Source organism: Arvicanthis niloticus, chromosome 2, assembly GCF_011762505.2.
Source record: "Arvicanthis niloticus isolate mArvNil1 chromosome 2, mArvNil1.pat.X, whole genome shotgun sequence".
NCBI classification, from domain to species: domain Eukaryota; kingdom Metazoa; phylum Chordata; class Mammalia; order Rodentia; family Muridae; genus Arvicanthis; species Arvicanthis niloticus.
In genome coordinates, this window is record NC_047659.1 from 63,179,159 (window position 1) to 63,195,470 (window position 16,312).

General features: G+C 35.9%; 1 protein-coding gene and 1 pseudogene across 1 annotated transcript; both read right to left on the minus strand.

Annotated features, from left to right (window-relative positions):
• LOC117704628 (olfactory receptor 4C15-like) lies at positions 1–1,759 on the minus strand. Its single transcript, XM_034496838.2, has one exon. It carries the CDS (start codon positions 1,629–1,631, stop codon positions 699–701), a length of 933 nt encoding a protein of 310 aa, XP_034352729.1. The 5' UTR covers positions 1,632–1,759; the 3' UTR covers positions 1–698.
• A 12,818-nt stretch (positions 1,760–14,577) lies between these two features.
• LOC117704630 (glyceraldehyde-3-phosphate dehydrogenase pseudogene) lies at positions 14,578–15,482 on the minus strand (annotated as a pseudogene).
• Positions 15,483–16,312: the final 830 nt, after the last annotated feature.

The following is a 16,312-nucleotide window of genomic DNA, read 5'->3' on the forward strand; positions in this document are numbered from 1 at the left end:
AAAGTTAGGGGGAGGGCAGAAGTAGGATGGGAAGCTGGTGGAGGAGTAACCTGGAAATGGGATGTCATGGGATGGGGGGGAGGTAGTGGAGGGGATAACCAGGAAGTGGGATATCATTTGTGATGTAAATGAATGGAATGATTAATAAAAATTTTTTAAAAAGAAAATTAAAAACATAAAAATTTTCTCACCTCAAACATTGAATAACCATCTAAACAATGATGCCATTTCATTCAATATATTACCCACATAATGTAATTTCGAAGTACATATTGACTTCCTTATCATTCCATTTTTTTTGCAAGTGTATACTTTGCTTCTTCATGTTTTTATGAGGATAAATAGATGGGCATGTAGGTAGTATATATATGTTTGTATATGTGAAGAGAGAATGTTGTTTGTGATCTTTCACTTACATACAAATGCATAAGACTACATTGTATATATTCTTCTGTTGTGGCGTAATTTATTGCTTTGGCAAATGTTCTCTAATGAGCTTTTATATCCCTGTGTCAAGAGTAACTATTTTCTTTGCATCAGTGATTAAGTTATCGCCATTGAACCAATACTAGGTTAAAGGGCCCTGGGATGCCTAGTTACTGACATGGATTCTAGAAATCACAACTGATGTCTTCTCTTTGTACAATATGGAGTGCTCTTAGCTACCAATCCATTTACACAGCATAATATGAAACAATTTAGTATCTATCAGAAACTATCAGTTTCTTCCACATTTTCTTGATGGCATTCTTCATTTCCTTATTCCTGAAAGTGTAAACTATAGGATTGAGCAATGGTGTCAAAACTGTGGTAAACACAACAGCATTTTTCTCAAAGAAAAATGCAGATATAGGTCGTGCATATGTTAATATGCATGGGACAAAAAACAAAACCACAACAGTAATGTGGGATCCACAGGTGGAGAGAGCTTTATATTTCCCTTCAGAGCTGTGGGCTCTCAGAGAGAACAAGATGACACCATAGGAGACAAGCAAAATAGAGAAGATAATGATGCAGATAGACCCACTGTTGGCAAACACCAAAATGATGAATATGTGTGTGTCAGTGCAGGCAAGCTTCAATAATGGGAACAAGTCACACATGTAGTGATCAATGATATTGGGTCCACAAAAGGGCAGCTGCAACATGAATATAATTTGTATGATAGAATGCAAAAAGCCTCCTGCCCAGGACAACATCACAAGATTGCCACAGAGCCTCCGGTTCATGATGGAGGAGTAGTGAAGTGGCTTGCAAATGGCCACATAGCGGTCATAGGCCATGGCAGACAGGACAATCACCTCCATCCCAGTGAAGAAGTGAACAGCAAACAGTTGTGTCATGCAACACTCGAAGGAGATGGTCTTCCTCTTGTAGAAGAAGTCAACAATCATCTTGGGGCTGACAGTAGAAGAAGTGCATGCATCCAGGAAGGACAGGAATATCAAAAAGAAGTACATGGGGGAACACAGTAGTGCAGGACTGTTGATGATGGTCACCACAATTATCATGTTGCCCCCAATAGTTGCAAGGTAGATTAACAAAAATATAACAAACAGTATTTTCTCTACTTTTGAGTTCTGTGAAAGCCCCAGGAATATGAACTCACTGATATAGCTCTGGTTTTTCATGATTCATAAGATGATAATAAAAGTAAGATGTATTCAACTAAATCTACAATTATGAAAAAGCAAACACTTAATACAATTTACAGAACTACTATGAACAAGTTGGTGTGATTTTATGCAAAATTATTTGTATTTATTTTATTACTATTAAAAACAAATTTTAGAATGTTTATGAAGTGTACAGATATACAACATGTAAAATTAAAGTAAGAATAAACTTTTGAACCAGATAAAATAGCCACATTTTCCATACTAGGATGAAAGAATATACTCTGGTGGGCAATAAAAATGATATATATTTGAAAAATCATCTTTTATCATTATCTTTGTATTTTTGAAGTGAAATATTAAAAATATTTAGAAGCCATATCTAGGTATAAACAAGAGATCATAATTTAATAATCCTGTCAGATATTTCATGCATTAGTCTAAGATGAATAATATTCAGTGACTAATTAGAACACTGCCTTATTTGGCAATAAGAGAGGTGACTAATCATTCATTTGAAGATATGTCTGCACTATGAGTTTGTTTACAACTATGAAAGATCCTGAAGAAGCATCTATGCTCTGTTAAAAAAAAAAAAAAAACAAAAAACAAACCCTGTCTTTTGTACTTTTAAAATGTTGAAAATTACCGTTTAATTCATCATTTTAAAATGTGACCAGAACTTTATAAAACAAACATTCAGGCTGCTTTGATGAAAGCTAAATGAAATTAGTGAGACTACAAGCCACTATAAGCCATGGAGGACTCACCTCTAATCAGAAGTATATGGCAAAGCTTATTAATTATACTTTATTTGTTCAAAATTTATAATAAGATTGCTAAGATAAAACAATGAGTAGATGAGTAATCTAGGATCTTAAGAGATTCAGGTGCCAATACCCAGGAGGTCTCCATAGAGTCAACTGGGTAAAAACTAAGATTGTTTTCCTCAGTAAAAACTTTACAGTAGCATTGTTTTTTATTCTGCCATCTCCCTCTGTGTGTAAAGGTTAAATAATATTGTTTCTTTGTTCATATGGGAAAGGCATCTTGATAAAGGCAACAGAATAAACAGTGAAGAATCTAGAGTTGGGAACCAATCAGCAAGACATGGAAGCTAGTGGCAGTACATATTTGAAGAAGAAAGACTACTCATTGAAGACAACTTGGGCTCTTGAAACTTAGCCTTTTATTAATATAATATGACTTTTTCAGAAAAGATAGTCTTAATTAAGTGATAAGTATATAGTTTTAAAATATGTGATAAGAAATCTATATGAATTAATTATAAAACATGTTCATAAACAGCCTACCTTCTCTTCTCCAAAGATGCAGAAGCTCAAAAGAAAATGTCAAATGTCACTCATGGTACTTGTCTCATGCGCTTCATTTGTACAAACAGATTTAATAGTAGCAAGGTTTTTATGGTGATTATATAAATATTAATTATGAAAAATTGTGGAAAGAGATGTTAAGGGCTAAGAACAATGGCCCTAAATAATGACATTCAACAGATAATTAATTTCAGATATAACTCTTGATTTACACAGCCAAAACTAATAAGTGCTATTCATCATATCTATTCACAAGGTAAAATACTTGATTTTGTAGCTGCAAGACATAATGGCTTCAATTCATAGTACTTTCTAATGTTCTTAATAATGGTAAAATATAAAGACCATCTGCTGAGAAAAAAAAGAAAGACTTGACTGATAGGTTCCAAGATAAAGTTCAGTGTTAATTTTAAATTTAAGTAATTTAATTAGCATAGTTTTTTATATTCTACATAATGTTCACATCCATTTCAACCAAAGTGGCATTGTCATTTTTCTAATAAAACAAGTTCCACAACTTGTGTTAAAACATAGAAAATGAAGACCACAGCGTATTTACGTAGTTGCTATCACGAGGGTTATGATTTTATATCATGGAGGAAATGATAAATATAAGGTATTGAATTAAGTTTTAGTATGAATTGAATTTTGTTACTTAAAATAATAATAGTTGAAAATTAATCTAAACATAATTATTTTGTTTAAATGGGGCAAATCTTGCAATTTTTTTCTCTACCTTGGTAAATGAATACATATAAAGCTGTGTGGCTGTATCAAGTGAATCAATGCTAGTCAAACTTTGAAGCCTCTCATTTTATCTTATTTGCATAAATCTAAAATTAGACTAAATGCAAAGTAAGTTGGAAATTTAGAAATTGTTTGGTTTCTGCCATTTGAGTCTGGGAAGCATGAAGGAGTGGGAAAGAATCACAATATAACATGGATGAAATTCTCAAAGAACAAATAAAAATTTATTTTGAAAAAAGGTAACAAAGCAGCTTGATATCAAAATAGCCAGAATCATTGAGTGATTAAGATCTCCGGTGTAAAACAAAAACAAAAGCAAAAAAACAAACAAATAATAAAACAAAAACAAGCTGATGGGGATTTTGTTTGACTGTTTTAATATGGTTTATATGGTCCTATATAGCCCAGGATCTACCAGACTCACCTGGTAACCTTGAATGAATTTAAACTCCTAATCCCTGTGTCTCCACCTCCAAAGTACGGGGATTATAGACATGTGCCACCACACTCAGCCCACTTTGTAGATTTTACCATTGTATGCTATAAACTATAAAACAAAACGAACCCATGAATACTGACATCCACATTATTTTAAACAATGCTTGTGTATCTGAAAGAAAGGAAGAAAGTGGAATCAGTTGAGTGAAAGGAATCTTTTTTCAGTCATGTTTTTAAAAGCATTCCTTTCTTCATGCAATTTTTAGAAAATAAATATTAGAAACCAATTGTAGAATCTTAAGTATGTTTACATCTTTGAAATAGCACTCCAGCCCCAAAATTTTATTTTAAAAATAAAATGAGATTAAGAAATTTTATAATAGGATGTATTACAGTGTCAAAGTACTGAAAGAGGAAATATTTATGATATATAAACAAGACTACTTAGAATTACTAACAAGTGATACTGTAAATACAACACTAATGACATGCATGTGTCAGAGGTGAAGCTTTTAACTAGTAAGTCAGAAGAGCACAGGAAATTAAATGTTCATTTATAGACACTATAAATATATGCTATAATCTAAAAAGGAACATAATATTTATAGAGTTTATTTGAAATAACTAAGATGTCATTATCAAAGAATTTAACTTTAAAAATCAATATCAAAACCCACAAAATCAATTATTTTTAAGTTCCTGAAAACAACCCAAGGTCTGCAGACCATTTACCAAATTAGTAAAGTGGAACCAAGGAGCTCACCTAACAAAGTACTTCACATTGACAACTTTGATGTGTTATTATCTTTCTATAAATGGCCATGCACTGATCTCAACATTTATACACATCCTATTCTCTTTGGTTTTATATCCATATTATCATATAGGAACCAACTGATTTTCTCCACATTTTTAAAAAGCCCAATGAATTCTTTTTTCACTTGAATTTCTAGAGTGATACAGGATGTTACTAGCTATCCCCTTGAGTAGTAACTTTGGGAAGTTTGCCTTCCTGTGCCCACCTGTCCACATAGCCCACTATTTTAGCACCAAAGTTAATTGTAGCAACAGTATATCTGCAAAGAACAGAAGATCTTTGTTAACATAAAATGTCTCTGTCTCTCTGTCTCTCTATAGAGATAGAGAGATAGAGAGATAGAGAGATAGATAATGAGGGATGAGCAAAAAAGGTTGTTTTTCTTGGGTGGTTAATTTAAGATAGATAGATAATGAGGGATGAGCAAAAAAGGTTGTTTTTCTTGGGTGGTTAATATAAAATGTTTTTCAAGACTGGTATTGTAAATTATAATCATCAATTAAAATCTTATTTGAAATTGTCTTGTTAAAGTCCAACCTTAAAAAAAAAAAAGTCCATCTTTTCTTCTATGGCTACTAGCTATCCATAAAAGATGTGTGTCGTGTCTGTTTCTCAATAGAGAGATTTTGCTATATCTCTTTGGGAAATATGCTCTCCAAAGATGACTAATCACCCTTTCCCCATTCAGTGTTGACCTTCTAATGCCCCTAAATGTCTTGACTTCCTTATCTTACTATTTTGAAATGTTGGAGAAGGAACTTTTCTCTGTTCTTTCTCATCTTCTTCCTAATGGATTTCAGAAACTCATCTTTGAAGATGTGGTGAATCTGCTCATTTGGGAAGAGCAATCAAGCCATAATTATCAACACTAAAGCTGTTTAAAGCTTCAATTTAAGTTTTCCTGAAAGGTTCTGAGGCAAAAACCTAACACTTAGGGGAACTGAAGTAGATATAAGTCAGAAGTCACTTCATTCTGTAACATATGTGACTTTGAACATAATATCCTTCCTTGTGCCATACTTTAGTGATAAGTTGTAAATCTATGATATATAGTTTTAATATTCATTTTCAATATTATATACAGTTTAACAGCACTTCAGTCTTCCATAACTCTAAATCAGTATTCTTTATAAAACTTTAAAGCATACTACCTTTATACCCAAAGGGTTACTATCTTCATAAATAAATAATCATATAGTTAGAAAAGAATATTATTGCATTGATACCAGAAAACACAAAATCTGGTCCTTTTATGCATTTCTTGGTGTCAGCACAAAAGTAAAAATGTGAAATAATGATTCGTTACATTAAACTTGAAGAAGTACATGCTCATCAGAGGACAGAAAAGAATAAGACTAGGAAAAGTCCAGGGAAGGAAGAAGAGGAGGAGGGGGGAGGAGGAGGGGGAGGAGGAGGAGGAGGAGGAGGAGGAGGAGGAGGAGGAGGAGGAGGAGGAGGAGGAGGAGGAGGAGGAAGATGAAAATAGTGAAGGTAGGATAATAAGGTAGGGATGAGGGAAGGAAAGAAATTGAGATCTGAAGATTTTTATGGGCACTTGAACAGTTATTTCTTTTAAATGCTATTTTCTGGGCTCCACATATACCATTTTATAGAGTTCTATATGCTCTGATTTTCATAACAACACTCCCCATTTAAGATAAGGAGTCTGATCATTAGAGTTTATATAAATCTCTCAAAACCACCCTTATAAAGTGTAAAATCAGTGTTTGAGTGAAACACACAGTACCTTGACCACAACACCAAAACTATAAATTACTTTACCACAGTTTAAATTATCTTTGAAAATGTAAAAATGTTCCTTATATGTTTAAGCATAAGTAGGTTGTTTGAAAAACCTGAATAGAGCCATGTTGTTTGCTGATGAGTACCATCTGTTCCCTGGTGAACAAAGACTGCATGCAGTGCTTCCTTCCAGTTGTAGTAAAGAAGAGTAGGTCTCAAAGAGTAGAAGAATGTTATGAATGCTTCTCTCAAATAGTCTTTAACACATCATGTTTTAGCCATAAAAGCAAAACAAAAAAGTTCCATTTTAATAGTGAATACAATTTAATGTGGGTCTCTCCAGAGGTGATCCACTTGGGAGACCTATTCTTTGCTCCCAGAGGGCTTGTATGACTTACGGCCCCAGGAGTATGCAAGACATAATTTCATGTACTTTTTCACTTGATTAAGTGTTGTAACACTTCCATTCTCATCCAAAGTCAAGTTTAAACTATTGGGGTGGAAATGTTTCTATTTGATGATTTTTAATGTGGTATCACTCGCAGAAATAAAACACATATGATGGATGGAAAGTAGTATCTCTGTGAAGATTTTTAAGTATAATATTTATGTACTAACCAAAATAAAAGCTGATTTTTGTCATAAAGAACTCTACTAATTATTATATAAGAATAATTTGAATGGGTTTAAGAAAATACTAACAAGTACTGTATTCATTAATAGATATGTTAATTTCCTCTGATAATATTTTATTTACTCTTTGGCAATTTCACAAACATGTATAATGTATTATGATCCATACTGACCATCCATTGTATTCCCTTGCCCACCTTCTGATTCTGATGAGCCCCTTCTTCTCAACTGCATCTATGTCTTTTGTTTCTGACCCTGGCTGTAAGGCTGCTTGGATGAACAAGGGCAGGGAATTATTTACTGGAGCTTGTTCAGCTTCACTGTAGCCACAAATGTAAAGAAAATGATGCCACCTTTCAAGCAATCTTTAATTGTCAATATCTCCTCAATGGGAGGAAAGAACTTATGAGTTCATCCTCTATCCATGATATAATGTTACAGGACTGGTTCTTGTGCCAGTATTGTGCAGGTATCAATATGTACTCCTTATTTATGAGTCCAAATTCACTATCATACTATTTCATAGCATCTTCTCACTTTCAATTTCTTCCATTCTTACCTTTTAAAATCCTTTTTAAGTCCTGGGAGGGGATATAGCAGTGCCATTTAGAACTGAGCACTAAACAGCTACTTATTATGAAAAGTTATGTGTCTATGCACTAAATGACCATTGGTATTGGAGAACCAATTGGTTTTTCCTGGAAAAGAAAATCTCTCCTATTCTCAGTATTTCTTAGTTGAATATAGTTCTTTCTGATGGTGGAAAGGGAAAGTGGAAATGATATATTATTTTATAAATCTCAAAGCATAAGGAAATAGTTTCATAAAAAAAGAAGCTGCAATGTTAAAGGCTAAGAAGTACACTACTCTATATAGATAAACATGAATATTTAAAAAGCTAATGCAATGTCTATTTAACAAAACAACAGTAATAGATTCTTCCCTAGGACCTGTGACCTCCTTCTTCATAGGCTATTACTACATTTACAGTACAAGGTATGGGTTCCCTCCTATTGACCATATTTCAAGTTTAGTTTGAAATGATTATAACCAAAACAATCATAATTCTACTGGACCAGTGTGTTTTACCTATTGGTCAGTATTCCAGCATGTTGTGTCCTTGGCTTGCTAAGAAAAAAAATAATTTTCTTCACCAGCTGACTGTATAGAACTATCTAGAACTATGGACAGCATCCATTAGAAGAAAATAGTAAGTAATTTTTTTTAAAAAAATTACTCTATGTATATTGGTATTTTGCCTGAATATATGTCTCTATGAGGGTCTCAGATCCCCTGGAATAAGAGGTAAAGACAGTTGTGAACTGCAATATAGATGCTAGGAACCAAAATTGGGTCCTCTGGAAGAGCAGCTAGTGCTCTTAACTGCTGAGCTATCTTTCCATAAGTGCTAATTAAATTTAAAAAATGAGTTACAAAGGTCCTATATGTATTTGCACAAGTAAATGTTTCATTCTAAAGGGAAATAATTCATTTATAGCAAGGAATGATAGTTCAAAATCCATAGCTAAAGTCAAAAGAGTAGACTCTACATTATTCAGCTCCAAGTATGCTGACATCTTGGAATATATACTATATACTATATACTATATACTATATACTATATACTATATACTATATACTATATACTATATACTATATAATATATAATATATAATATAATATATAATATATATATTTATATATATATATATTTCTGAATCTTGACAATGTTTTCAGAAAAATTAAATTGTAAAGTTAAATAACTAAAATATTTTTGAAAATAAAACAGAAAAAATGATCAAAGATGACATGCATCAATGAATATATAATATATATATATATATATATATATATATATATATATATATATGATCTAAAGTTATTAGTTAGCCCCACCATTCCAGCACTGCTATTTTATAATACAAGCAACTTTTCTCATGATCCAGCTTCATTCCATATATAGGAGCTTCATCTGCTGTATTGTACTACCTGCCATCTTCAGCAGCCTTATGTCACCACCAAGGCTTTACCTTCAGAAACTCAGGGACTCCTTGTGGGAGACTCAATCCTTTTACTCACACCATGCTTTAGCATCTCTTGGATACCATAAAACAAGACTTCACAGTCTTCTAGTTTTAATGTCTACAAAACTACCCAGTTGTACAATTTTGTAAAGACCATAGCCATATGTCCTTTGTTCTGACATTGTAGAGGAAAGATGTGGGTTTAACTAGAAGAGCCAGCTTTGAATCCAATTAGAAAGCAGTTGGCTATGCCTATGGCACTGATGACACTATTGCACCAATGAGAGCTTCAAACCTTTTCCATATTACTGCTCAGTGCTATAAACTGTCCTCTTGCCATTATTTTTCATTGTGTCTCATTTTGCTATGGTTTTATTTTCATTCAATTCTGAATCTTGACAATGTTTTCAGAAAAATTAAATTGTACAGTTTAAATAACTAAAATATTTTTGAAAAGAAAACAGAAAAAATGATCAAAGATGACATGCATCAATGAATGTACTAATATCCATTGTTATCATTTTTTAAAGCTGAGCTATAAATTTTTATATGCCTATCTTTTCTCTTCAAATAGTAGTAAAAAAGCAGTAAATAAATAAATAAATAGAAGTTGGGAAATTGGAAAATAAGAGAAGGATTCATCTGTCTTTGGGTCATTCTTGTATAGAAATGTGAACTCCAATAACAATTGAAAGCAAGCCTTTTTAACCATTCTATAAGAGATAAATGGATGTCTACTTGTGTTGCCACATGCTTATATTCTTAATACACAGAAGGCCAAAGGCAACAGTAACTTCAAAATTAACAAGTGCTACACTTGAACAGACTTTATTTTAAATCAACAAAGATAACAAATAATAAAAATCAAATTGGCATGTCTGAAATCAGATTAAATCAAAGCCATGGTGAGTCCACTTTTGTGTGTTATGTACAATTACTAGGTGATAGAATCAGAATCAGACATTTCACAGTAACTCTATGGAACCTGAAGGAGATGGGCTCTTAATTATAATAAGTTAAAAGTCCATTGGTATGGGATATTGTGGGGTGGTGGGCTGTGAGAGGCAGCTGGACACCTGGTCGAGTACAGACCTTGAACCCCGGACCCTAATGGGTTAGAAGGTGTTCTGCTATTCTTCTGGGCTCTTGGTTCCTTTCACTCGGCTTCAGCCCTCCACAGCCCCTTCCACAGAGATGTCTATGGCCACCAGTCATGTAGGAATAGTGCTTCAGGCTCTCCCACATGTAGATGAGGTATCCCCAAGCTCTCAGACCAATCCAATGAGCATTATCTGCTGCCAGACCCTAACTCACCCCAAAACTGCATATAAGAGCCCTATTCAGGAGAAGTAAAGGTGTACTAAAATAATCCCATTGTCCTAGAGTTTCTTTTGCAAGAGCTGTAACACTTGGGAAAAGATCTGCTCTCCTGAAGACCTTCAGGACCCTCCACTCCTGACCAGCTAGCCTGCACCTCACTGACCCAGCCCAGACCCACTCAGTGCAGAGGGACAGGTACAGCATCTGGAAGTGACTAGGAGGCAACAGAGGAGACATAGGCAGAGGCAGCAGCAGGGGAGGTGATTCCCACTCCCTGTTCACACTCTATCCCCTCGGCCTGGACCCCTACACCTGGCTAGGCCCTCTGGAACAAGGACCCACAGGATATACCTTATGAAAAGATATCTGTCCTTCTTCATTGGTGTAATCTCAATCTTGTGCACTGTGTAAAAGCATTGCCAGTCAAAATCATAGCTGAATGGCCTATATATCAAGGCAGGAGAGAAAAGGCAGAACTTCCAGGAATAGAGAGGAATTCTCAGAAGAAGGCACATCAAGATGCAAAAAAAGTCAGACATATGAAGCTGAGGAGAGGTAATCAGACATAGAAAAGTATGAACAGGTTAACTGAGTTATGAGCTAGCTGGAGAACAATCTTAGCTTAAGGCCTAGGCTTTAATTCATAACTAAATAAGCATCCATGTCACTGTTTGGGAACGTGGGGTGCTATTTATAATTGTTTAAGTACCTGATTTTTTCCTAACTCTGCAGATGTCCTACTTACTTTTCTCCTGCTTTGCTATATCCCAGCTCTTTTTTGACAGGCAATGCTTTCACATAGCGTACAAGACATTATCCCTACACTACTTAACTTCAATTTTCATCTTGACACAGCACAGTCTACAGACAGAAAGACCTCAATTGAATGTTTTCCTGAAGACTAAACTTTAGTCATTTTGGTGGAGTGTCTTGATGGAGGAAAGCCCCTGCTCACTGTGACTAGAGCTGTTCATATGCTGATAATTCTGTTTTAAATTGTTTGTTTTGTTGTTGTTGTTTTGGGTTTTGTTTGTTTGTTTGTTTGTTTGTTTTTTAAGGAGCTAACTGGGCACAAACCAGAAAGTCAAACAAAAGGCAAGCAAACAACCTCCATGGCTCCATGGTTTTGGTTCTCTGAGTTCCTGTCCTGCCCTCCCATAGTAGATTTTGCACTAGAAGTTTAAGCCAAAGAAATTCTCCTCCCTAAGTTACATTGCTCCCTGGGTTTTATTACAGGAATAGTGTGAAACTAGAACTTTGATAAATTTTCTTATACTGTTCTGAGTGTCATTTGTACTAAAATGATAAACCATATATTACAAGTTGATGCATTGATTTTATACCTTCAACTTTTACAATTTTCCAAATGAAAATTTCTAAATTTCAAATCTCATTTTCACAACCTTTAGCCTGAAGAAACACTTTCCTGTGGGGAGCCGACAGAAGACGGCTATCATCCTTGCAGCCATCTTGAACCATATACCCTGACAAGAGACTTGATTACAATAGCCTACAACAGCTGAGCACACTCTGATAACATCTTGTTTTAGATACCCAAGATTTTCCCTTGGGTGAGTGAGACTTAAAGGTGTGTGACTTAAGGGCGACTTTGAGATCAGATTTAGAGACAAGACCTAAGGGCATGACTTAAAAGTGTGACTTAAAGGCATGGCTTAGAAGTGAGACATATAAAAGGGAAGAGGCATGCAGAAGAAATTATTATTATTAGGTATTAGGCACTTGGCACATGGAGGAAGAACTTAGAATTAGACAGTAGACACTTGTACTCAAGATAGGCACTTGGAAGTGAGCTTGGAAAGTAGCTTGGAACTTGGAGGCACTAGGGACTAAGAACTCAAGACTTGGGACTTGGACTAGGAAGAGGGACTGAAGAATAAACGGGATTGAATCACACTCTGTCTGATCTCTATTCTTCGAGTCCATCCTTACTCTCTGTCTTGCTGAACCCTGACCTGCCGACTGGAGCAGCTTGGGGCAGTGAGGGCTCTAACAATTTAGCTCCCAAGACTTTTGGCAGTGCGGGTTTCAACATTGATGAGCAGTTTTCAACATTTTTGGCGCCCAATGTGGGGCAGCTCGGATTTCAACACTTTCCAAGCTCCCCTTGTTAGCATTCCCTCTAGGCTCTGCCCAGCAGTTACCTGACAACAGCCAAGTAGGCCTGGTTTGCTAGCTTTCTATAAGTGAGACAGTTTAGGATGACATCTGTATTGTAAATAAATAAACTATCCAATAAAAATATTTTCAAAAGGAGGGACAGTATGGCCTCTCCTTTCTTTCTCTGCCTTTTCTGTCTCTGACTCTTGTCTCCCTGACCCCTTTCTCCTTTTTTCCCTCTCTACCCTTTCCCCTTTCCCCTCTCTCCAGTTGTTCCTGCCCGATGTTGTTGTTGTTGTTGTTGTTGTTGTTGTTGTTGTTGTTGTTCTTCTTCTTCTTCTTCTTCTTCTTCTTCTTCTTCTTCTTCTTCTTCTTCTTCTCCTCCTTCTCCTTCTCCTTCTCCTTCTCCTCCTCCACCTCTCTCTCTCTCTCTCTCTCTCTCTCTCTCTCTCTCTCTCTCTCTCCATCTTTCTCCCTCCTACTTTCTGCCTTTCTCCACATCTACTCCCTTCTTAACTCCCCTTCACTTGCAGTCTTAAGGCTGGTACCTCAGGTGAAAGGATGCCTCAACATGGGCCTGCTAAGGCACCCCTTCCACCTCAAGATACTGTGCACTACAAAACATATCCTAGCTCAATTGGAGCCTGAATAGTGAATTCACATTTATCATATAACTACATATTAAAACACCATTCTTAAATTTTCATCACAAATATGATCATATTTCTCATTCTCGCCTTTTTGATTCATTTTTAAAAATTATTAGTCTATCTGCTTCCATTTTTTTATATCATGGATCCCAATATTTGTTTCATTTATTCATTAATCTATTTATTTTATGTATGTGAGCTATATATAACTATATTTTATGTATGTGTGTCATGTATGTCTATATTTTAATGTTTGTGAACATGTGTGTGCACTGAAAGGTAAGAGATCAACATTAATTAGTCTGTTTCCTATACACATTTCCTAATTCTTTGAGTTAGTTTGTTTTCCTAATTCTGAAGCCCAACAATTCAGGTAGACTTACTTCAACAATTCCTAATCTCCTCGTGGAACTTGAATTTTCATGTATCCATGTTTCAGCACTAGAGTTATTGGCATGCCCAAGGAATCCTGTCTTTCTGCACAAATGTTAGGGATCAGAACTCAGATTCTCATACTTTGTAGCAAGGACTTCAGCAAGTGAGTCATCTCAAATATTATTTCATTATATATATGAAAATATTTGGTATTGTTAGTTCCATAGTTTTTTACATCTACTAACATATATATATATATATATATATATATATATATATATATATATATGGAAATCATGGAAATTTAGCTAAGAGACAGAGATGAAAGAATATTTATGAGAGAGATTATAAGGATGGGAGAATGAATCATGACCCATGGTAAAACAACAATATTTTAGGAGAAGGAGCTATCAAAAGATTTTAAGCAAAACAGTTTTTTTATTTCATTTATACTTTAAAGACTTTTTCTGAACCATTTTTATTCTTTTAATTAGGATGTACCTACCTCTCTAGTGAGGTCTTTAGATATCTATATATTCTATAATTCTAATTTTTGGGAGGAGAGGTTGCAGTGAACTTTATTGATGGTATTCAAGAGAATAGGTCTCTCTAGGCCCTTCCTATTATTAAAAGGGGTATGGGATGATAATTATGCGAGAGATGCTCAGTGTTGGAGGTCAAGTTGGGACAGGGACTCCTCAGCAACCAAGAGCATATCTCTTGCTCTCAATATCCTTGCTGGGGTGGGTGGTCCTAGTTTTCTTACTCCTCGGAGGCCAGGTGGGCCATGAGGTCCACCACCCTGTTGTTGTAGCCATAGTCATTGTCATACCAGGAAATGAGCTTTACTAAGTTATCATGGAGAATGTTGCCAGCCTCAGTAACAAAGGTGGAGGAGTGGGAGTTACCATTGAAGTCTCGGGAGACAACCTCATCCTCAGTGTAGTCAAGGATGCCCTTTAGTAGACCCTCAGATTCCTGCTTCACTGCATTATTGGTGTCATAATACTTCTCAGGTTTCTCCAGGTGTGATATGTTAGATCCATGACAAATTTATTAGGGGTAGGAATGTGGAAGGCCATGCCAGTAAGCTTTCCATTCAGCTCTGGAATGACCTTGCCCACAGTCTTGGCAGCACTAGTAGATTCAGGGATGATGTTCTGGGCACCCTCATGGCCATCATACCATAGCTTTCCAGAGGGGTCTTCCATAGTCTTCTGACACCCATCAAAAAATATGGGGCATCAGCAGAAGGGGCAGTTCACACCCATCAAAAAATATGGGGCATCAGCAGAAGGGGCAGAGATGATGACCCTTTTGGCACCACCCCTCAAGTGGGCCCTGGCCTTATCAATGGTGGTGAAGATGACAGTAGACTCTATAACATACTCAGCACCAGCATCACCCCATTTGATGTTAGTAGGATCTTGCTCCTGGAAGATTGTGATGGGCTTCCAAATGATGACAAGTTTCCCATTCTCAGCCTTGACCATGCCATTGAACTTGCCATGGATAGAGTCATACTGGAACATGTATACCATGTTGTTGAGGTCAATGAAGGAGTCAGTGATGGCAACAATCTCCACTTTGCCAGATGCTGAGCAGAAAGTAGCACTGGTAACCAGGCATCTAATATAGCCAAAGTCGTTCGCATCAACTTTCACCATCATGTCTACAGGATGAGGCTGACACTATATAGGAGATGTGGCTGTCTCTAAAACAGGGAGTAGAGACTATAATCAAACCTTTAATACTACCAATTCATTTCCAAAACTACTAAAAACATGTCTGGCCTGGTGGTGGTGGCGCACGCCTTTAATTCCAGCACTTGGGAGGCAGAGGCAGGTGGATTTCTGAGTTCGAGGCCAGCCTGGTCTACAGAGTGAGTTCCAGGACAGCCAGGGCTACACAGAGAAACCCTGTCGCTAAAAACAAAAACAAAAAAACAACAACAACAACAAAAAAAGTCTGGTTGTAGTGGCACATGCTTCAACCTCAACACCCAAGAGGCAGATAAAGGCCTTTGAGTTCATGCCCAGGCAGCTTTTCTGAAGCTATATTAGTTAAGGTTTCAATTGTTATGTTTAAACACTATAACCAAAAAGCAAGTTGGAAAAGAAAGGGTTTATTTGACCTATACTTTTAAATTATAGTGTATTGTTTAAGGAAGTTAATACAGAAACTAAAATAGGGCAGGGACATAGAGGCAGGAGCTGACTCAGAAACCATGGAGGGGTGATGCTTACTGGCTTGCTCCCAATGATTTGCTCCACCTGCTTTTTAACAGAACCTACGGCCACCAACAGAGGAATAGCAACACCCACTGTGGGTTGTGCCATCTCATATCAATCACTAATTTTTAAAAATACTCTATATAAAATTTTCTGGAGGCAATTTCTCAGCTGAGGTTTCCTCCTCCCAGGTTGCTATTGTAGAGCCAGGTATGATGATGTGAGAGAGGTTTCTCAGTAGGCCAATGCTGAGGCATCCCTTCCCC

Coding starts and splice junctions, on each gene's coding strand:
- LOC117704628 (XM_034496838.2), bottom strand. CDS start 1,631: ATGAAAAACCAGAGCTATATCAGTGAGTTCATATTCCTGGGGCTTTCA.